Genomic DNA, 24,632 nt, shown 5'->3' on the forward strand with positions numbered 1-24,632 from the left:
TTCTGTGAAGATCAATACTAACTTGTAACACTTTCGTTATTCTATGAAGTGTTAACATCACTCTATTTCTAATAACATAAGTTTATGTACATTCAGATGCTCATTGGTTGATGTGCTGCTCTGATTGGTATGTTAAAGAGTTTGTTCTACTCTCAGAAACCACATCATGAACAAGGAGTTTCCTTAACCGTCGATAACTACCTTTGACAAAGAAACAGAAAACACCTAGAAATATAAAAAGAAAAACTAATTTTCAGCTTTGCAAATCACTTGTGCCTAACGCCTATACAAAGAAGGAATAGTTGGTAGTCAATGGCAACGTTTTGCCTTTGATTTGTCCCAAGCAGCAAACCCGTTTTCCTCTCAACTTTATCTGAAAAGACTTTACGCTTCTGCCAATTTCAAGCGAGGAACAATATTCATTGATTGGAGTTCCTGAAAATTTTGAGAACCAAATCAAATCAATCAACAAACAGCTATTTTAAAAGCTGATGGCATGATCTTTTCAATTCAAATCATAGGCCAATTTAAAATTTTATATACACTTGACTATTCTAGTTTAATACTTTGATTCGCATAACAGCCCCACAGTGTGGTAAAAGCTTGGTTATTTTATTTTTATTTGCTTGAGTTCTGAGGAAGCAGACTAATATAGCTAAATATAGCCATTTCCAAATTCCAACGCTTCCACTTCGCAGTTTTCTCCTCCTATTCCTTCTAGATTCTCAAAATAAGTATAAGAGAAGCAACTAAAGTGCTTATTTGCACCACATTAGATCAATGCAATGTGCCTCTTTCACTGATTGCTAAAAGCTGAAACCATCTCAAATTAATTCGTTATTATGGAGATCTCGGTTTGTGCTATTTTCAGTGTAATGTGTAATAGAGAAAATGAGAAATTTCATTTCCCAGATTAAAATGCACATAGATATGAAACTATTTTGGAACTAAATGCATCTATCCTTGTTCTAATAACTCCATACAGTAATAAAATTGATTCTTTTCAAAGCATTTTTCTATTATTGGAATGGTTCGTAAGATCTATCATTTTCTAACTTAACAGTGAAATAAGATTAATTCTTGCTCAAAATAAATAATTGATAGATTAATCAACTTCATATAAATGGAGACAAAGGAGTTGATTACTTATCAGTTGGTACAATAATTTTTCATATAAATGAATAGGATCTCAATCAGATAACTGAACTTCCAGAATATATAAATTGAAGTTATCGAGAAGAGCATATCATACCTGAATCAAGAGCTTGCATGCATATGGTAGCTTCATGGTAGAAATCTTATCTCCATTTTTACAAGATGAACAAATGCCAGTTTTCAGCTTATGGTTGTAATATCCTAACAAACCGCATTCTCTGCAGACCTGTGTAGAAATGAAAGTATCATGAGTCAACTTGATTGTAAAGAATATAACGGTTTTAACTTTTAATGTACCATGCGAACAAAAAATAAAAATAGTGTCTTTGGTTTCATGTTTGAGCACTTTATTCCAGACAATAACTATTTCGTCAAAATTGATTTTGCTTAATATTGCAGAGATGATGAATTGTTACAGTAGTGGGCAAGCTAGATATGTAGGAAACATGGAAACAACATGCGAACAGATATGATACAACACCGATAAGGGGACTCGGCAATTTTGTAAAAGTATAGGACACGACACAATCAATACAAGAATTAAAATCAAATATAAAAATAATATATTTATTACACACAAAAGAAGAGACTACGCATATAAAAGATACTTCCTTGCTTCAAATACCTATCACTTCAAAATTCCGGTGCATTAAAAACTCTATCTAAATACAAATTATTTCCAAATAGACTGAGTTGCCATTATACAGAATTTCAAATAATAGATATTCTGGAATAAAGGAAGTATGTAATTGCATTAAACATAGGGCACTGGTGTGGCGAGGCCAGCTAAAAGTCCATGCTTTGTGGAGTCAGACTATATAATAGTATGTGAAAAGTACTATAAAATTAAGAAAAAAACATAAAGCTTAAGTTAAAAGAAAGCAGTTATGAATTTATATTAGCATAGATATACACAAACTAAAAGTTAGTCATTCTATTTAATGTTATGAAATTTCTAATTTTATTATTTTATATATATGAAAAGTTTAAAAACTTAAAGAAAGATTTTCTAAAATATAATTAAAAGTAGATGAAAGTATGTGTATAGCATCTGACATGATGCATAATGGATATAGATCACTTAAACAAGACTTTTAAAAAATTGGGCACACATTGTGTAATCCTCCAAATACCTGAATTTTAATTATAAGTGATCTTGAAATTTGAAGTAAAGTGATTTTTCACCTTACGGCTGGCTAACTTTTTTTTCTCAAATTTTAACCTAGAAATGTCTTGACAGTTACTTCCAATATTTCCACTTTTCTCTTTACCCCATTCCAAAGAGCATTTCTCCATCATTGTAAAGTATAATACATAACCAAACCAGTATGATATGAGGCTTTGAAGGTTGAGGAAAGATTTGGATGAGAGAATTTTTAGATTTATTATGCAAATATCAATAGATTTCATGGAAGAGCTTCAATCTAATCCATGCAGGAAATCCTTGTTTGCCAGAATTAAAACAGAATTCAGCAACTTCAATATAAAGTCTTGCACATGAATTCTTTAACCTGGAAAGGGGGTTTACTTTATCCAAAATGAAAAAATAGTATGCGTATTGGGACTTGGTTATCTGCACTCTGCAGAAAACCCTCATTTGACCTTTTAATATTATTATAAATTATTCTGTACTTGATTCCCCCTTTTGAAATGCATACAATACTGCAATGAATGCAATCAACATAAAAGTCTAAATTATTTACCTGAACTTCGAAAGGATCACTAGATAACATGAGTCGCTCATAAATCAACATACTAGCACCATATGCAATTAAGCAATCACGCTCCATTTCTCCAACACGTAGACCTGAACAAAGGGAGTTGTTATCAATTAACCACTCTGTAACATATATCTATAAATTAGCTACCAGGAAAAAGGTTAGGTTCTGCCAATCCAAATCTAGAATAAATACCGTGATGAAATATATTGCAACTAGGTATTTGGAGTGAATGGACATTCATTTTAATCCCTAGGGTTTGTTATCTCTGAAATTGGAAACAGACTCGGTTTATCCCTTAAGGTGATGTTTCGTAGCGACTAACTTTAATCACCAAAAAGAACTGGTTGGAATCACTTTCTCCAATATAATAAGACTAAAGCAAGGCATTCATATAACTTCAGGAACCAAAATGAATATACATTTTAGGGTAATTTGTTGGCCTGGTAGGCTAATTTGAAAAATACTTTAATAATTAAATAATGCTTAGGCTATAAATTGAATGCTGCTGAACAGAACATACATGACCACCAAAAAAAAAAATGACAAATAAAAGTTGTAAACTATTGCCCCCAAGAGGAGCGGGAAAACAGCAGTGTTCCATATTAACTTTTACTATTCTATAATAAATTCAACAACAAATGAAGAAAGTCAAATGAAAACCTCCATTTCTAGCTTTCCCTTCTGTAGGCTGTCTAGTAAGCATAACGCGAGGGCCATTGCCTCGAGCATGCATCTTGTCGAGCACCTGGTCATGGACAAAGCATTTGCTTATGAACTTATGACATGAATATACGAGCAAGTTAAATCTAATAGAAAAATATCATTCAACCATGCACATTACAAAATATGCATGATAAAATTTGAGACTGACACTGTAACAAGTTAATTCATAACAGGTATATAAAGATCCTAATTATTGTAATATAATGATACCTGAATATAATTTTTTGACAGGGAAAATTATTGAGATGAAGAGGAAGAATTACAGAAAGTGAATAGGATAAAGAACCCTCTCCTGTGCCAAGAAGAAAAAAAAGCAGCAGGAAAAATGGGGGATAATATTACCATTGTAGATGCAGGCTTATGTAGTATCACAATAAAGGAATACCATTTTATCCTTACAGTGAATGGTTAGGAATTCAATCGTTGCCACCCCGTTCTAAATGAAAGTTGAATATTTTTTCTGGGTACAATGAAAGTTGAATTTGAACTTTTAAGTAGGCCAGGCCTGGGTTTTGTGAATGTCCCAAGCCGCAGGGTTCATACATAAGCTTTTGGAACAGTAGCTAATTGATGTATAGAATATCATGTAGCATCCTAAAGCACTAAAATGAAGCCAAAGTTTGACAAATTGTACTACTTGACTGGAATAGAGACTCGAGGGTAATTATAAACAAGATGAGATGACATATGTTTCAAATATTGGGGGGAGCGGGGGAAGGAATAGATATAAATTCTTTAAGCCATAAAGCATGAGCAGTTAAGGGCATTTCTGCTCCGTCATCTAAAAAAATAGAACCTGGAACATTTCCATTTTATGGTTGGTGCTTCATATAGGAAGACTATAAAAGCCAAAATTATGGTACCCCTTCTAGTAATTAACACAAATAGAAAATCATATTAAAAAGACTTCACTCACCATATGTTTTAACTTCTGATAGTAAATTGGACCCATAAATATATATGCTTGCAATGGGCAGCCTGTGATACCTGAAATAGAAAAGGAGAATGTGGATGCCACTTGTATACATGAACAAGGGAATGTTGAACTATATTGCTGGAATAACAACCCAAAAAGAGGAGCACAAAATAATTCACCAGTGCAATATGCAAATGCAAAGAGGTTCCATTAAAAGCATGCACTTTGCTAACACCAAGCAACAGCAAAAACTACATCATAGAACAAAACTTTCCCACCTGGGTATGGTAACAACCTTTAGGACATTGTCAACCAAATGCCCAACAATTCTATAAATAACCAAAAACCCATGCCGATAACTGATAAGGGAAGATGGTTGCTTTTATTCAATTGATTGCCCATGAAAAATGTTTCTGAATCTTTATTAGCCGACTCTACAACATGGGATATAGACACAGTTTAGTTCTGTTGACTGTCGTACTTATATTTCATATACCCACATGAACTGACTAGAGACCTGACCATGTCATCACATATACATGCATGCATAGTGGTTAGATGTGATCATTTCATTCCCAAAATATTTTAGAAAACATTTCCATAAATAAATCTGAATTAATAACTGTAAGAGGAAAAGAGAACCTGAATAAATGAAGTCCTTTCCACTGTAATTGAAGCCATGCTTCACTAGAGTTGCACTGCCAGATGAATAAAACCATAAGAACATAAACACAGGTAAGTCAATATAAAGAATGTCACACCGGAGACAAATAAGATACCTTATAGTTTCAACCTTATCTGCATGACCACTTCTTTCTCCAAAAGCACTTCCATAATGAAACTTGCCACATGAAACCCCTGCCTTGCCTCCAAGAAGCTCAATCATCTTTCCAACTGTCATACGACTGATAATATGAAAAATTATTAGTTCGCGTCAGGTAAAATGCATTGTTGTTTATCCATTTAATTACATCCCAGAAAAATGGGAAAAAGATCCTCTAAAGTGAGGCGAATTGTAAAGTAATAACATAAGGGATTAATCACCATTAAATTTGTAACTTCTATTATATGCGAGTCCGACTACCTTGATTCAAAGGTGATTAGACTCTCACTTTACCAACTCCCTCACTTTAGAAGAGCTTACTTTAGAAGAGCTTGATCCAAAAAAAAACATTTTAATGCTAAACATTCAAAACGAACATGCCTTTTTACCAATGAAACTCAATAATGAATGTTACCACTCGACAGTTAAGGTACAATAATTTTGGGCACAGAAACATGCAAAGCAGCATATATATTTGCATCCACATCATATTTCAGTGACTTCTCAAATCTCATCGACTTTCCACAACCCCAATAACAAAATATGTGATTTGGCCCTAATAAAAAAAAAATCTTACCCAACCACTCGAAGATGAATCCTTTTTCCCTGTTGACTATGTAGTGCATCATAAACCACGCCAATAGGCTAGTTATTTAAATCTAACTCCTCTATGCTATCATCTAAAGTTTTCGCTATATCCTTCTACCTATACCCGTTAGATTTTCCTCTATCTAGTCCATTCTTCTCATTGGAACTTCAATACATCAATATATATTTAGAACAGAGATACGAAAAGCACTAATTGGAGCATTACTCAGGCATTAGCTTGTAATCCCTTTCTATTCTAAAGCTATATCATCCCTAACCGTTCTCACAATTTTCATTCTCCTGCCTAGCTCTCCCACATTACATGTCACAGTTTAGTTAAAATATTTTCTCTCAAAAGAAACTTTTCTCTCATCACAATTTCTTTGAACACTTTATCTTTTCTTTCCCTCATTTTTCTACATGTAGGTTTTGTGTATAACCATTGGATAAAAGTTCTTAGATAGTAAAATATTGTTAGGAAAAAAGTATTTTTATTTATTTTATTAATTTAAACAAAACAATAAAAATTAGTTAAGAAAATAATTTTGATAATGAACGTCCAATGGGTACTATACAAGTTGTTAACAAAGCCTTTTCCTTGGGGTCGGCTACAGGGATTAAAGATGTCATTGCATCATGTCCAAGCATTGGGATGCGACAAAGTTTTACAGTTGTTGTCGCAGGCCTAACATAACCCTTCATAGAATCTAAACAAAACACATTATTTTAAAATTACTTTTCAAGAAAAGCCTCAAACAAATTGATTATGGAATAATCATTTATTAGCTTCCCCAAATACATTCTCTTGTTAGGTTTTTACCACCCAAGATTCAATCCATCCAACACTGCAAATCAAATAGTTGTTCACTAAAACTTTCACTCAAGCTTGGTAGCACTTTTCTATCACAAATTTTCTTGACAAGCAAGTTTTACAAGACACGATTAGACGTATGGCATTTATTTGGTGTAAGGATTGGAAAACTATACTTTATAATTGAGCTAAAAGAATTCAACATATCCTTATATTCTCTGCATTTGTTGTAATAGTGTTGACACAGAATGTGTATGATAGTACACATTAATGAGTAATACTAACAGATGTTAACCTTTTTCTTTTTTTTACAGGACTCATTCATAACTATATTTGATTAATAGCTCAACATGCGAATGAATTCAGATACGTATTAAAAAAATAGCCATGCCCATGCACTACATAAATGTCAAAACATTATTAGCATGGTGAAGATGACAAAGTTTTAGTCTAGAATCCAACATCTATTTTGTTATTCAGAGACCCCGCTTCATGTTTCGAGTTTAAGAATCCTTCATATGTTTCCTAATAAAAATTTTACGAGTAGGAAAGACAGAAAATGTTGAACACAAAGTAAACCATGAATAACATAACTCATTTAAAAATTATAATAATGCAAATAAGAGAACAACGAAACATATTGAAAAATAGTTCGACATACAAATAATTTGTGTTACCTTGGGAAACCATGAGGATTCATTATCAGATCAGGACAAATGCCTTTTTCAGAAAATGGAAAATCTTCCTGCTGGACAATTGTTCCACAAACACCCTTTTGACCATGTCTGCTACTAAATTTATCACCAAGCTAAGGCAACATATTCCAACAAAGAGTTAGCTACATTACCTCAAACCATGCAAGATACTTAACATTGAACCAACCAAGACTTTACCTCAGGCCTACGATTGTGACGGATTATATATTTGATACACATGTTGTTATTCTTGTCCGAGCAAAGAACAACCCTGTCAACCACTTCCCCTCCATGACCCTTAAACGATTGCGCAGAAGATCGATATTTACTGGATATAAGAATAACATATAAGAAAAAGGTTGAACCACATATTTCTAGAGAAACCCACTCAACTAAATCAAAATATGAAAAGTAAAAAACAAACCTATCAGGCAAATTTGCTGCAGACCCAATAATGTTACTTCTAGTATCAATTGGTGATTGCCTATTGACATAGATGTCATTTGGCTTAATAATTTCCCCTGGTGCAGCAAGTCCATCATCATCAAGTATCTGAAGGAAGCTTGAAAACATCAAATGACATTTGAAAAACATATTTTCAGGAACTAAAAAAATCAAACTAGGACAAGACAAATAGAAGAATAAAATTTCCTGACCATTAAATAACTCCGATTTTATACAACAATCACAAAAGGAGTAAAAACATTTCACTACATTTTTTCCCTTTTGATTAAAACAAAATTCAAAGAGAAGAATGACAAACAAGCCAGTTAGCTTTTCATGGATGGGGTGAAGATAAAAAAACAAACAAAATAAACAAATAGAGAAATCATAAGAGCTTTTTCAGAAAGAAAAGAATCCAATTAAGACAAACTGATGGTTAATACAAGATGAGAAGAAAAGAAATCCTCTTTACAGGAGCAAAAGCAAGAAAAACAGAGCATTATCTATAAAACATAGCTTTCCAATCCCTGAAAGATCCACTTTACTCCAAATAGAAGTCAAACTTCTAATCCTACACTATAAAACTTGCTTTTGTGAAAAACCATCATTGAAGGTGAGAGTTGCACTACCACCAAAACCAGCAAACAAGAGAAACTGGTTTATGATTGCAAGGCACACTCAATAGTAGCCAAACATACAAAGTATTCCATAAAATGTCAGCAAGGTAGGTGATAGGATGGCGTCTAACAGGTTTGGTTTAGTTTACAAAAGGAGAGGTAAGTAGCCTGAGTTGCTGTTCACTTGTTGATTGCTGGGCTGCATTTTGAGCTTGGCTTAGCCTACAGGAGAGTTACTAGAGCTGACAATTAGTTATTAGTGGGATTTCTACCTACCTATAAATAGTGTGTTGTGTCTAGAAGGGATTAGGCTTTTCTTTTCTGGTTATTTTGTTAGAACTATGGAGAGGTATTCTCTCTAGAGGAGGTAATTCCTCCCGTGTATTGATTCCTAGGGGATTCTGATTTTCAACCCCTGTTCATCAATAAAGATCCCTAATTCTGCTAGCTAGGGGTCGTATCACAAGGCAATGCAAATAAGCAACAACACTTCTTGATTATATGTAGTGACTACTAAGAAAATAAAAACTGTAAAATCAATTGATCAATTAATAAGAAAACATATAACCTGCTGACGTGATGAACTATCAGCTCTATTGGGCCTAAGTATTCGATCAGATGTGCCATTCGCATACTTCTGGCAGATGACAGTATACCTATCCATCAAGAAACATTAAAGCACAACACTGCTACCTTAAAAATCCTGACCATGAAATATAAAGCAACCAGAAGCAAAACCCCAAATAAAATTGCATACTTTTTCATAACAATACAACGACCAAAGCCACGATCAAGAGATGACTTGTTCATCACAATGGCATCCTCTATATCATAACCGCTGTAACTCATCACAGCTACCGTAGCGTTTTGACCTGCTCCGAGCTTGTCATATCCAACCTAAGAACAAATATTATTAACAACCTCAACTCATAAGCAATCAAATAATGAAAAAATGTAATACTAACCAGCTCAATTGACTTTGTTGTCAGCAAAGGCCGCTGAGGATAAACCAGTAAATAAAGCAAGGTGTCCATCCGGCATAGCTACAAAAATAAAGATTTAAACTGCATTATTATGCACCCAGTATACAAGCTCCTATACCTTGGTCAACCCTGCTCTATCTATGATAGTAATAAAAACTGCTGATTGCAGCAGTAAAACTACACAATGCGCAATAAAAACATAGGAAATAGTATCAAGCCCTCAGTCTTCATGCCAAATATTTTTCAAGATGAAACACATTCCTAAAACCAACTACCAACATGGCCGCATGTAACCAAAAAGGCTTTTAGCTTGATTTACAACTAAACAAGCACTCGGCCTCTACAACCACAAAGCGTAAAATCATTCTAACCAAACCCAGTCTCACTATAATCAAATTAGTAAACATAAAGTATACTGGTAAAGTATAAATGGACTTGCATATCAGCTAGTCTTCAATTGCAAGCAGCTTCCTGTGGAGGCAAGCCAAAGAAACATCTCTGTGCATTTGATTTACAGGGTAAGATTTAAGACTACATGATCATAACTCTTTCCATACACTCCTGGAGAATATTTCCTTCACATTGGTGCATGTTGTAAACTACTCCTAGGCACTGCTAATATTTAAAATTTTGGAGCACGATCCACATGGCATGTACTAATTTGCATGTGTCTACTCTATACTATATATAATAGGGATATGGAAAGGGTTTGTGCATAACTTTCTTTGCTGAAATGCCCTTCATTATATACAATCCATAAAAAAAATTCTTTGCTATTTCTAAGACCTAAACCCAAGACCTCTTAGTTAAATTATAACCAACTTGTCATCTCAACTAATTCCATTTTATTACTTTTATACACATTTAATAAATGAAAGAGTGAATATTGACACACTAGTTAAGGAATAAAGCTATTAAAAATTAGATTTGTTCAATTAAAGAATAAAAGAATTCCATTACAATTAGTACTCAACAAACTTTGAAATATAATCCATGCATTGCTGAGCTCATGTCAATTAACCTTCAAAAAGTTGCGTACCTGGTTGTATGCTATATTTCCCATGGCTTGCTTCCCCATAGCACACTACACTCAGTGACCACAAAAATAAAAGCAGCATATACAGATATCAGAACATGAGAAGAATAATTTTTATTTATATATTTGTCACCTTCTCTGACACCTACAAAGATTCGAAGAGAGAAGACAAGGTGAGATTAGGGAACCAACCTGATATGTGTTCCTTGGTGACTGATTATGATGAGGATATGGAATTAGTCCCGCACAAACTCCCAAAATGGTGAAAGGTTCAATCTCAATATGAGTAGTATCTGGTGTGGCATCTCCTTCATATAAAGCAATCTTAAAAGAAAAGGAAATAAGGCAATTGGCATATTTACTTATCAGGAATGACTTTGAAGAAAATCCTAGCTAGAAATAATTAGAGCAGAACAAACCAAAGCATTGTTTTCCTCGTTGACATCAAGATATTCAATCAATCCATCTCTTAAGAAATCATCAAATGTGCGCATTCCATCCTGAACAAGCATGATAATTGAATTTTCATAAGCAACTTTTCTCCTTTCATTTCCACAATAAAAGCAAATGATATGCTTACCTTCAACTCTTCCATATGATCATCTTTGACTCTTGATATTCCCTTGTCAGCAATAACAAGGGGACGACAAACTCTACCACCATCAGAAGCTATGTACACACAATGCTGGAGACATGTCTTTTTACCATTAATTTAACTCAGAACCAAAACACTTGTTTAGATAGAATAATTAAATCGAATCATAAAATGCAGACATAAGGAAAAACATGCAACTCCGACCAGATTGGAACCGTAAGTATGTTCATGCATCAACTCTGATTTGATGCAAAAGGCTAAAAGCCAAATTCTGAAAACCAGTCATTGAACTGGTGAAATTAGAAGTTTAACCAGAAATAATAATAAACTAAAACAATAAATCCATGCATAAAACATATTTTCTTGGAAGACGGATTTGTGTTTTATCAATTTTTTTAACCGGTTAAACGTGTTTAACTGGTTCAACCAGTTCACCGGTTGTTGACCTGTTTTATCAGTTTTTGACTGATTTCTTGCAGCCTATTTTTAAGCTACAACCAATTCTCAGAAATATGCTGAGAACCAATTCAAAACCACAATCATGGACATAATATGTATACTTATAAGGACTACTAAACTTGTAACCATAAAACTAAAGTTATATCTTAAAACAAAGGCAGTACACCATGTCATGAGGACATAAATTAAAATACTGGTTTCTATAGTTTGCACGAGGTCATGAATTCAAAAATTAAATTTTTTTTTAAAAAAGGGCAAGAAGATGAAAGGTGGAGGGGGCATCCATTATAAGAGGACAACTCACCTGCTTTTCATTGACATAGATGCTCACAAACTCACCCATTTTACCAGCTCTCCTCAACTTTCGCATTGCAGTAGCAAAATGCTTTAACAATGAGGGAGGAAAAGTCAAGCTATAGAGTTTTAAAAATGAGTGCATGTTTACAAGGTATTGCATAATTAACGAACGACACGGACAAACCAATACCTGTGGCCTCCTATGCTTCCCAAGAATCAAACCATTAAAAATAACTAGAAAGGAATCTGGTGTATGAAGCTCCTCGCCAGAGAGCTGCTCCATGTCTTCAACACCCAAAGAGTAGCACTGTCATGGAAATAATGAACACTACATTATATATACGTGATGCAACATACAGTAAACAGGCCAAACATTCAATAAGACAAATATCAATGCGCCAACCATGACCATTTCCAGATTTTCCTAAATGTACAGAAGAGAAAACAAACCAACACATGAGACCACATAGTACAGGTAAAAAACTGGAGGGAACCACTCATAATAAGTGTAGTTCTAACTTCTATTAACATTGAGCGATGGCCATATTGTTTCACTTGAATCTACAAGAAAGCACATTGCTGTTATAGGCTTTGAAGTTTTGATGCCCCAATGAGATTGCTGGTGAACAGGACTCAAATATTGGTTGCAGAAGTGTAAACAATATTGAAATAGCTTCGGATATCTTAAAATATAAAACACATGCAGTCCAGTGGACGAGGTCCACTGTGATCCCACCCAAACAATGTCACTGCAGCACCTACTCACTGAGTGACACATGTCTTCTCCTATTCTGGCTTCAAACTTCAAACATAAAACACAAACCGCAGTAGACAAAGGCATAAACCAAAGCAAGGCAGTGGCTTCAACAGCAACTTTCTGCACAAATTTGTTTCTAATTTTTTCTAAATAAATCAAAAATCAATTTCCAATCTTCCTCCATAAGCCCCAACTCCATTTCTTGCTCTCATTCTTCTCTCTCATCTCATCTCTCTCTCTTCATACTTCTCGACTTCTCCAATGAAAACAACTACACCGAGCTCTCCTTCCAAAACACGTACATCACCCCGCCTGTGCTCCCAGCAAGTTTTCTACAAGGCTATCACCAAACTCTGGCTTATTGGGGTTGTTAGCGCCAAGAAGAAGCTCTTCGTCTTTGTGAACCACTTCCCATATCTTCAAGTCCACCATTACCACGGCAGCCAGATCTGAGATAGACCTCTCCTCCCAACAGCGACTACAAAACCTCCTCTTTGCAACGACAACGCATTTTTTTGTTGGGTGAGCTGCAAAGACCCACCTCTTCAAACTTATTATTGTGAATTTCTCAATTCTCTCTGTCTCAATCTTGATCAACATAAATGATGAAAATTTTTAACATTTAAGAATTTTAAATATTTTTTTCCTAATAGGATGAATGAAGGAAGTGTCTAGAAGCTAGATAGATAGATACGTGTATTTTTCAAATGCAAATATTATGCCCATGTAATTGAGTTCCACTATTAAGATAGATACGTTCCTCTTGGATAGCTCATTTGGAATTTGAATCTCCATCTAAGATCGCGCTACTGTTTTGATTGCTGATTAACACTAGTGGTATGCTCCAAAGTCCAGAAGTTCATGGCTCTCTTTCCTTGGTCCACTGATATGAGTATAAAGAGCAGTTTAGATTCCAAATCAGGGGCTCAAGTCCTAGAGCAAGATCTTTTTGAAGCAGGATTTTTGGTATCTTTCAAGAATCATGGGTTTTCCCAAGGACTTGCATCAGTTCTACCTACTAAACAAAAGGTTTAGAACACACAAAGAAGCAAAGACTATGGAAAACTGCAATCCTTGCAGTGCTTATTTGGTTTGTAAGGAATTCTAGTTTATGACAGTTCATGTTTGACTATTAATTATCTTTGGTATGGGATTAGCTTTTCACCCACTCTTTGGTGCTCAGAACATGGAATCTTTAAGGGTGTTGGCAAGCTTTATTACATGGTCATATCATCAGGTCTTAGATTTTGTAAATGTGAGGATGTGTCTTCCTCTTCTGCACAATCTTCCCTATCTGCACAGAGTTTCTTTTTCTACCAACAAAAAGATACAAAAAAAAATGTAATTCAGAGGAAGGAGGATGCCACAAGATTCAGAGAGTGAATGATGAATATAGTAGGGGTGAGAGAGTGTAGAGAGTTAATAATAGTGACAACGAACTTGGGGATTTAGGGAGTCCCTGAAATTCTCTTAGGAGTTTTCTTTCTATTTTCTATCTTATAAAACCAAGCCAGATCCAAATTTTTCCTCCAGGAGTCAACCTTCGACCAGTGAATACAGTTGTTAGGATTAGAGACAAAGTTCCCAATGGACTTCAAGTTTATAAGCATAGAACTTCAGGGGCAGTTTGGGGATTTCCAAATCAGACTATAGGAGGGTTGGGTGGGACCTTAGGGCCTAACTAACTTGGGCAAGTGAGGAATGAGACTACTAGTCTGGCAATAGAATATGCAGGTGCGTGTTTTTTTCTATTCTGGGGAAAATGTATACATAGGCAGAGGAGGGTGTGGAAGCAAGGCAGGAAATTGGTAGGAATTGGCTGGGAGAGTGAGGCTGCTACAGTGTCTCGTTTCTCCCTTTGCTAATTCTGATTTGTTTTTTCTTTTCAAGCAGTAGAGCTGAGACCCAGCTTTATAGTGAGTGAATAATACACTACATATTCTCTCCCTTTTATTGTGTGGTTACTTACAATAGTGCAATATAATTAAAATAGTTTTCAGCCACACTTAGAAATTTGATGGCTTCAATCATCCCATAGTCCTAATAAAACATCTATTTGTAATTTACAAAACAGTCATACTTGTTAAACAATAAATCAGTAATAAGGAAACGTCCATCAGTCTATACTCTATAATATAACACACATACCAAAGAGATTAAGGGGGCCTCCTTTTCATCAGTAGTAACATGAGTCATCAAAGCCAAGTTCTTCACCAACCCGCAAGCTTCTCCTTCAGGAGTATCACAAGGACAAAGCATACCCCACTATATCAAATAGAAAAGATAAGAAGATATGAGTTTTTCAGTAAATAAAATTTCAACATTTAGAATAAAATGTCTGAGAATCATAAAAATAGTATGTCATGAAAGTTTGCAATCAGAATGCAGCTCACCTGGCTAGGCTGCAAAGCTCTTGGTCCGCTTACTTTCCTGGACTTCTCAAATTGTGGTGAGACTCGTGTCATTTGCCCCAAAGCACTTATAAATGATAATCTTTGCAACACCTGTAAATAGAGAAATTTCATCAATAGAAATACACACAATTCCAAGCACCCTGATAATGAGGCACCTCCTAAACTAACTACACTACACCAAGTCATTTTGGATACTAAATATCAAGTAATTGGAAGGACGAAGAGGGAAAAGAATATACAACCTGTGTCATTCCTTTCCTCTTCATTTTGAACCTCTTAATATCAAAATTACCAGTGGAGAGAGTCCTTTCCAATCCATTAGTGATTGTAGGTTTTCCTTGTAAGCACTATCAAAGTTTGGAGAGGAAAAAAAATAAAAAAGAAAAAGAAAATTATTCAAATAGCAGACATTTTAAAATCAGGTTGGCTAAACAACGCAAAACAAGACAATATTAAACAAATAAAGAAGTAAAAGCAGTCAAGTATCTCTCTTTATTTTAGTACAAACAAACCACAGTAAAAGATAATAGATTCATGACATTAATGAGTAAACTTCTGATGATTTATGCATGCATTGATTACATTTGCAAGATACATCCACTATATCCCCACTATATATGAAAAGGGTATTTCATAAAAGAATTTGTGCACTAACTCCCTCCCTATCCCCACTATATAGTGGGGATATAGTGGATGTATCTTAAGAGTTGAACCTAAGACTTAAGACTTGAACCTAGGAGTCTAGGATTTTTTAATTGAACAGTAAAGTATTTGTCATCTTGACTATCCTATCATCACCATCATCATTATTATATTATTATTATATATAATATATATAATAATATAAAAAAAACAGAAAACAAAAAGTTTTGTTACTCTTAAGGCTTGAACCCAAGACTTTTCAATTGAACAGTAAAGTATTTGTCATCTTGATTATCCCACATTCACTATTATTGCACACATTGAATTTTAGAAAAGGGGGGTGTGCCTATTAATCCACTAGTGAGTATAAATATAAAGAGGCTTACATTAGTAATGTCAAAATGCTTAGCCTTGTCTGCCTTTTCCAACAGTTTGTCTATATGTGTCCTAACTTCAAGTATCATGGTCTTGAAAAGATCCTACAAAAGAAGGAATAACATAGATGCAATAATAAACATGCAAAGAATCTCCACAAAAGTTGATTGTTTATTAGACTAAATGAGAGAGTACCTCAAAAAGCAAAGATATTATCTGGCCAGATAACTCCAACCGCTTGTTTCCCACATAGTCCTACATATGGAAATTTATGTAGTCAACCAGCTAGCCAAAGGAACACACTGTGAATGCAGACCGAACCCATAGGATCAGGCATATTTAATTGTATTCCTTAGTGTTCTGCTTTAGATTTTCAAGTATGTATAGCCCACTCATTGATTTGTGGTCCGGTATGATTGAAATCTCTCAATTTTTCTTTTTATCAAAAAAAAATCCCTACTTTCTAAAATCTGAGATGCTATCAAAACAATTCTATGTAGGGACCACCTCAGTTTCTCAATCAGTCAGAAAACTCCGCTTTCCTATCACAAACTTGCTTGCATTTCTCCCGTGATTTTGTGACATAGTTGGAGCTAATTTCTAAGGCTGCGTTTGTTTACAGAGACAGGACACTGAGACAGGGACTCAGTGATACAAAATCGTATTTGACAGAAGAGACATGGACGAGACAATGTGTCCAGAGACACTGAATTAGTGTATTTTGTGTCCATCCTGATAGGAAGGACATGGAGACACTAACAAGGGACGCAACTTATTTTTTATTTTTTCTTTCATTATTCTTGTTAATTTTTCATAATTATATTTTTTATTATTATATTTTTCATCTCAAATTTTTTGAATGAAAAAAAATGAGAATAAATTGGATTTTCATAATTTATTCTAGTTTATCACCAAACAGAATACAAGAACACAATTTTATGTCTCTGTCCCATCAGTGTCTTGTCCTGTCCTGTTCTCAGTGTCTTGTCATGTCCTATTCTCGGAAACAAACGCAGCCTAATTGCTAGAGACAGCACAATCTCTCAGAAGTGCTTGAGATTACTTCATTTCTAAGACATTTGAAGCACCTTCCATCAGTAGTGGATGGGGATAGGCTACTACTAAGAAAATTATGGCTACTAAGTAAAATGAAATACAGAATCTTCCCATCGCATAGGAAAATCTTGTTCACAATAGTTTTCACTACGTAACCCAGTCTTTTTCTCAAGATACATCAGCTGGCACAGTCATGTATTAGAAAAAGAGATTACCTTGTCATCCATTGCATCCTTATTCAGAATTGCATCCATCATGCGTCTCATCATAACAGCAGTATATATACATTTTGCCCTAAAATTATTTTGGTGCACCTAATGACAGTAAAAGAAAATAGTGAGTGATAACGAAACACAATTAAGGTTTTCAACACTCAACAGGTATACTGATTACAAAAAATGGAGTTCTTATACCAAGATGAAAATAAATGACCATAAACAAACATACTTTTTCAAGAGATAATTAAAATTCAAATAGAACTTACTGGCACATGCGCCAGAAATACATCTGTCAGGATACGAAATGCCCTTCCTTCCTATATAGAAAAGGTTGAAATGACAAAGTTAGAAAAATAAAGAGGGAAAATTCAAATATTACTGCGTAACCAATAGCATATAAACAAACTACAGTGTGTGTGTGTGTGTGTGTAATGTAGAGAGAGAGAGCTAAGAACCTTTTCAGATGGATTGTTCGAATATGTGGAACTTTTGGCCTAAACAGACAATAGAAATTAGCAGAATCAGCAATAAACAATAGTGTGCATATCAAGGTTCTCTCTCTTTTCATTTTTGGATAAAAGAGGAATATCATCAAAGTCTATGTACTAAAAGGATGTCCAAATTATATATGTTGAGGGGGGAAAAAGAATAAAAAAAATAAAAAAAAAAAACATACGCAGAGTCTCACACACATACCTTTGAGTCAAGGTACTCCAGTGCTTGTTGCTGTGTATATACACCATTTTTTGAGCATTCCTGATTTGGGAGGGGGGAACATAGTAATATAAGCAACAAAATAAGATAATGCATTTAAGTAAGCAATAAGCAGAAAACTGTTATAAAAGACATTGCTTCTCTAATCTCCATAAGTATTTCTATATTCTGACATAGCCAAATAGATATGTCACTTGCCTCAATTGATGGCATAAGCAACAAACTATATCGAGGATCTCTTCCAATCATTTGTATAACTTCTTGATCACTCTCCATCCCCATACCTTTCATTACCACCATAAGAGGAACCTGTAGAGAATTAAGAGATTCCAAAATGTGATAAACCTAATTTCAATGGAATAGGAGGGTAGAAGGTATAAGCTAATTGAAATGAGAAAAGTGCACACCTTTTTAGGAAACACATTCAATTGTACCCACATCTTCTCATTTTCCATCACGATAACTGTTTTAGTTTTTATTTTGTCTGTGCTGGCTGTAACAGATGCATTAATACTGAAAGCAAGCGAAGAAAAAATTATACTTTAAGAAACAACACAAAACAAAATAATTAGTAATCTAATGAAGTGAATATAAGGTATTAACAGATTATTAATGGGTTCATCTAAATGTCACAAATATTTACAAACTTCGAGATTTTGTCTTCTTATTGTCAATATGACCTTCCAGAACTAAAATGATACGGAACATTCTGAATGTAATCTGTCATGGCTCTGTTCATTTGGCTTCTAACCCAAATAAAGGATTGGGTCCCGTGGCCTGTCTAAGGATTTTTTGTGCAAATCCATTTTTCAATTCTTCATTCATTTTTTAAATTGGGCTACTTTTCCACCAGAACCAGTACTCTAGAGCAACCCATAGTTGCAAGAAAGAGAATACCATATGAATGAATCTCATCATTAGTACCTAATGTTAGGAAAAGCATATCACTCAAAAGCGATCATACTAGCCTACCAAGTAGACGGGGAGAGGGGGAAGGGAGGGACATCAGGAAGCTCCCAAAACCATACATGTTTGGAAGTGCATTTATTGAATGCGCATATATAAGGAGAAATGATGAGCGACAAACTAAGAAGAATTACTTACTTTCCTTTCTTGTCAGTGTCTAAAATTATTCTATTCTTTGAAAGCTGCTCTTGTATTAAAATCACCTGAAATAAATTGGTGGCAGCATAATTCATAAATTAAGAGGGAAAAAATATAAATAATACCGAGATAACAAAGATCGGAAGAAATGCAATTAGAAGAGGTTAAAGAAAATAATAAGTAAAAGTTATGACAACAGTTAATAACAAAAAGAAACCTTAACAACTTATCTCCAACTATTTAAAATGTTTTTCCAGTTATTCTCGAACAAATATTCAGTTATTTACCAATGTCCATTTCAACGTTTATACAATCATTTTCGATTATTAACCCTTTTTAATTGTATCATTCGAAAACATCAGTTTCAACTAATCTTGATAAGAAACTTCCAAAATGTGTCTCTAACTATGAAAAGCATTGAAGAAAAGAGTCAGAATGGCACCTTCTCAGTTCCTTTGATTACAAAATATCCACCAGGATCAAGAGGGCATTCACCTGATCAGAGAAAATTTAAATAAGTAAGATTTAACAAGGAACGGACAACATATAGGCTTAGGATTCAACGGGGAAAATGCATAAAAAATAAATAAATATATGTGTTTGTAACTCAGACGAACCAAGCCTTGCAAGTTCAGCTTCGTCTTTCCCATGCAGGACACAAGAATGACTCTTCAACATAATAGGCATTCTTCCAATACAAAAATTATTCTGAAAAACAAAGCTAAATTCATAATGCAGTTTCGCTTTGTAAAATTCACATCACAGTATAGTTCAAATACCTTTCTTCGTTTGTCTGCTGCATCATGACTTGTCACATACTCAATATCAACATTTATTGGAGCCGCATACCTTTAATTTGGACATTGTAAATTGAATCATGTTTTGAAAAAAAAGGAGTGCTATTTGGTCAAACTATAGTCTCTGCCATTATATACACACACAAAAATGAAGCACCAAAGCGAACAACTCTACAGTGAATATAAAACAATCTATTGCTACACAATATAACATTAAGACTCTGACATGTTTTTGAGGGAAAAGAATCTTACGTTTGGTCAGTCAAGCGGCATGTCTGTGGAGTAATATTCTCGACAGCAGTATCCACTGATACTGAAGGTTTACCAACTCTAATTTTCAAAAACCTGCAAGGAAAGCTTATTGTAAATTAACTATAAATCCCATCAAAACAACTTGGCATGGCTTGAGCACACAAAGACTAAAGAACAATAGATCCAGTGATCCACAAATGATATTCCTTGCCTTAATGTTCGCTCTAACTATAGGAACATATATGACAATTCACAAAACATAAATTATGCAAATTGGTCAGGGTACAGGTCAAGACAATTGGTTTTACCTGATGTAGATATGTGGGAACTTAGTCATCCGAATGATATTGTTAGCATCGAGAATTTTCTGCATCTCGGTTTCTATGAAATAATTGTAGGAATCCAAATGTTGCTTCACCAATCCGCGAATCTAATAGATTTCGAAAATAAATTTAAAAGAACTTAAGAGAATCAGAGGCATCCATTTAAGCTATGGCAACAAATTACTAATGCGTATTCATTTTGACTAATTATTACATCAAAATTCATAAATCATAAACCATCATTATAATCCACATACAATTACATAATGAGATACCTTGAGGAACTCAGGAAGAAGCTGAAACTTATCGGTAGCGGATTTGATTGGAGCAGTTAGTAATTGCTTGTTCATGATTCCAGAATAGTTGATAGGGCAATTTGGCAATTGGTTCCCCATGGCAGAACTTAATTTACAGATCAAAAATTAGAACATATAAAAATTGTTTTAAAAAAAAAAAGAAAGTAGAGAGAACAGAGAAGAGAAAAAAGAAAAAAATATCAGAGAAATTTAAACCATAATAACAAAACATACACCAAAGAGAAAAAGTGGTAAGCGTTTTCATCTAAAGAACAAAGACTCACTTTTGAGAATTGTCATCTGGCAGTTGTTGCAGTTCTTCCTGATTGAGAACCATTATGATGATGATGGAGTCAATTTCCTTTGTGTGCGCGCCCGGGAAAGTGGAGTTTCAAGAACGCTATTGTGAGGTTTATGATCACTTGATCAAGCTGGTTGAACCCCAACTTTGTGAATGTCTTTGGGAAGAGATGGGACTGCATAGTGTGCATGTGTGTGTGTGTATACGAAAGGAAAGAAACAGCAATAAGACAAACTATTTTAGAAAAAAGAAAAAATGAAAAAAGGAAAAACATTAAGAAGAAATTCAAAATGAATCTACTCCATATCTGTTTAATGGCTACATACAAAAATAAAATAAAATTATATAAAGCCCATAAACCATGGCAAGAACCCAAAAACACAGCAACGGAGCAACACACAAGCGGCAAGAACAACACACCATCAGCAAGAACAACAGCAAAACAGAGCAAGGATCAAAGAGGGGAGGCACACCTACCAGCATACTTATCAGAACCGGACCGGTAATCGAACCAGTCGGACTATTGGGTCACTGGGTTGAACCGGTTGACTCGATCTCTTAAATAATTAATTGTCCAGAGATTAACCAAGAAAAAGAAAACATCCAGAAAATTAAAGTTATAATGCAGAGGCTGAAATTATGACTTTTTTGTTTTTCAATGAAATATATTCCATTGGAAAATAAACTAATATAGCAGAATTCCAATATTTTTTCGTGAAGATGAACATTCATCTAAAAAAGCCTAAGTCACATACATAGTAAGAAAAATACTCATTGATTTTAAGCATATTCTATAAGTCAAACTAAAAAATTAAGAACATAGAATAAGAATACAAAATGCAGTCAACCAACCAAAACAACATAACTAATAATCGCTTCTAACACAAAAAAATCCACTAGCTACTGGCATGAAACAAAACAGCTTCAATGAACAATTATCATGTCTTCCCTGCCTCGTCTCCAAGACTCCTTATCAACGCAAATGAAAATTCCATGTTGAAACTTAAAACTGCTAGAACTTTCCATTTCCCCTCCTTTAGAAACAAACTCTTATTATTAACACTGACCTTCAAATCAAACTATTGCAAAGTGATTAGTCCACTAAGGAAATTAAAGAGTGCTACACAACACCAGAAGAAAGACCCTGTTATGGAATCTTCATCTTTTGATTAGCTAGGAAACAAATTTTCTAGTGTTAATGGAAATGTCTTCTGCTCTATTATCTCCCTCAATTTCTCCAAACTTTAGTATACAAGCCTCAAGAGAGGAAAAGGAAAAAAGAGAACAATAAATTAAATCAATTAGTTTAAAATACAAATACGATTCATCTAAACCTTCTACAAATTAAATCAATCAGTTCTACATTAGAATACAATTAGCATCAATAAATTAAAACAGCAAAAATCCAGTATAAAAAATTAGTAAGAATAACTTCAAAAAAAAAACCCCCAAGCAGAAAGTCAGAAAAGGAGTCAGGGACGGTTTTCCAAGTTGGGGCCGTTGCAGTGTTGCACCATTGCAGAGCAGGCCAGCGGCGAGAGGGCAGAGCTTCGAAGAGGAGCAGAGCAGAGCCTGCAGAGGAGCCAACACGATGACAACGGAGGAAGCAGAGGCAGAACAGGCACGACGCGGAGGCAGAGAAAGGCGTGTCACGGCAGAGCCAAGGCGGCCGGGACGACACAGAGAAGACAGAGGCGAACAGACAATGACCACGCGGCGACGAGGCAGAGGAGCCGGCGAGGGGGAGTGACAAATGCGTCCTCCGTCGTTGGCTGCCGTTGTGTTCGGCGGTGAACCTGCGGAACTGCGGGGAGTGAGGTAGAGAGTCGAGTGAGTGAATCTATGATTCTTGGGAGGAGAGTGGGCTGAGACTTGAGGTTGGGGTTTGGCCTCGGGAGAGAGGGAAACGGTTTTAGGGTTTTTTGTTTTGAAGTTAAAATATTACGTGTATTTTAGACTTCCTAAAAGTTTTAAAAAAATTCTTCATTTGAGGGCTCATTTTTTTCAATATTGGAGTGCTTTTGGTGTTATTCCCAAGGTTGCGAGAACCGCACCAGTCAATGAACCGGTCAAGTAACTGGTTTAATAATTCAACGGTTCAACCGAGGTCGAATCATGGTTGAACCGGTTTAATTAAATATAACCTAAAATTATTAAAAATTCAAAGTGGCATATATTGTGAGATAGGGTGCAGAATAATTAAAGCATTGTATGAATTAAACAATATCAGTTTCTTAATCTTCATGTATATATAACACATTAGCAATAGGACTTCTAAACTTGGTCAAACAATATCATTTTCAGATATAACAGAAGATAGGCAAGCAAAATTTGAGGCCACAAATTTTAGTATGGTGCAAGGTGGAAAAGAAATCAGTATAGTCTACAATTTGAGCTGGAAGAAGCAATTCCACAGCACAGTAAGAAGCCCAGAACACAAAAAAACTGAACAACTAAATTAACTAAACAAGACAAAAACACAATAAAGAAGCATAAATAACCTTTACAAATTAGGTTTCCATTCCTGAATTTTCCATTTTCAAAAATTAGGTAATCTTTTTGTTCTTTGCATCTTAACTTCATTCTCTTTTCCTATGAGTAAACCATCTCCTTGTCTGAACTTCACCCAACCCTTATTTTGAACGCATATAGTAAATCCAATGCAGAATTGTAGCCATGTTTCTCTTTTGAATCAATGACAGCAAAATAACAAGTAAAACAGATTGGATTTATAACTCATTCTCAGCAGAATTAATTCATATCAATCTCAGCAAAAATCATTCTCAGCATAATTAATAAATTAAACTTAAAACAAATTTAATTTATAACTCCATCTCAGCAGAATTAATTAACATCAACAACTTAAGAAAATTAATATCTCAAAACTCAGCAGAAACATCAATAATACATCATATGTATATTCAGAACAAAACGAAGAAGAAAACAATATAATACAATTACAACAAATTGAACATTATTGAAGAGGATAAAGGGGAGGTTTTTACGTTATCTGGATTGGCAGCAAAGGGGAGGAAAAGACAGCATAGAGCCAGAGAGCAGAGAGACAGAGAAATTCAATTTCGGAACTTCAGTAACGTGAAATAGGGAAGCAATGACGGTGAGACACGGTGTGGAGCAGAGAAGCAGCGACGACAAGATTGGCAGGGAGTAGAGAAGGGGCCACAGCCAAAAGCGGCGAGGATGGGAGAAGCAGAAACGACGCACGGCAAGGAGGGGAGAAGCCGCGACGACTCACGGCGAGGAGCAGAGAAGCGGTGACGACCAACGGTGAAGGAGCAGAAAAGCAGCGACAGAGAGAGTTCGGACAGGGAAACGGCGACGCCAACAAAAGCCGCGAACCGACCTTAGCTTCTGGCGACGCGAGGAGAAGAGCAGAATGCAAGAAAGGGGAGATGGTGATGGTGGCTCTGATAGGGTTTAGGAGAATCTAGGGTTGGTGAGGCTGTGTTTGTGAGAGAGAAAGGGGAGGGGGTGTCATTCAGCACTGTACTCGTGTTTC

General features: G+C 35.0%; 1 protein-coding gene across 2 annotated transcripts; it reads right to left on the reverse strand.

Annotated features, from left to right (window-relative positions):
* LOC112790327 (DNA-directed RNA polymerase III subunit 2) lies at positions 1-24,632 on the reverse strand. Of its 2 annotated transcripts, none has more exons than XR_011879829.1 (39): positions 24,118-24,629; positions 21,096-21,287; positions 20,791-20,917; positions 20,501-20,622; positions 20,193-20,285; positions 19,923-19,992; positions 19,761-19,851; positions 19,586-19,638; positions 19,144-19,208; positions 18,447-18,552; positions 18,238-18,348; positions 18,022-18,081; positions 17,781-17,819; positions 17,592-17,642; positions 17,323-17,421; positions 16,247-16,306; positions 16,063-16,155; positions 15,277-15,381; positions 15,014-15,124; positions 14,769-14,885; positions 12,054-12,170; positions 11,871-11,951; positions 11,093-11,197; positions 10,932-11,012; positions 10,705-10,836; positions 10,516-10,560; positions 9,459-9,536; positions 9,251-9,390; positions 9,062-9,149; positions 7,857-7,984; positions 7,631-7,760; positions 7,415-7,545; positions 5,295-5,420; positions 5,158-5,213; positions 3,810-4,586; positions 3,537-3,621; positions 2,859-2,962; positions 1,253-1,381; positions 1-435 (listed from the first exon to the last, which is right to left on the reverse strand). XR_011879829.1 is itself a non-coding variant. In XM_025832663.3 (39 exons), the coding sequence occupies exons 2-39, from the start codon at positions 21,146-21,148 to the stop codon at positions 385-387; spliced, it is 3,504 nt and encodes a 1,167-aa protein (XP_025688448.1). In that variant the 5' UTR covers positions 21,149-21,287; positions 24,118-24,632; the 3' UTR covers positions 1-384. The 2 variants fall into 2 exon arrangements, 1 of the variants encoding a protein (XP_025688448.1); XM_025832663.3 differs by having other exon boundaries at positions 4,516-4,586; positions 24,118-24,632.

This window comes from Arachis hypogaea, chromosome 3 (genome assembly GCF_003086295.3).
Source record: "Arachis hypogaea cultivar Tifrunner chromosome 3, arahy.Tifrunner.gnm2.J5K5, whole genome shotgun sequence".
NCBI lineage: Eukaryota > Viridiplantae > Streptophyta > Magnoliopsida > Fabales > Fabaceae > Arachis > Arachis hypogaea.

Coding starts and splice junctions, on each gene's coding strand:
- LOC112790327 (XM_025832663.3), bottom strand. CDS start 21,148: ATGGTTCTCAATCAGGAAGAACTGCAACAACTGCCAGATGACAATTCT. Junction 9,537..10,515: donor GAAATATAGCATACAACCAG/GTACGCAACTTT, acceptor TTATTTTTGTAG/CTATGCCGGATGGACACCTT. Junction 9,150..9,250: donor CGTTGTATTGTTATGAAAAA/GTATGCAATTTT, acceptor CTTGATGGATAG/GTATACTGTCATCTGCCAGA.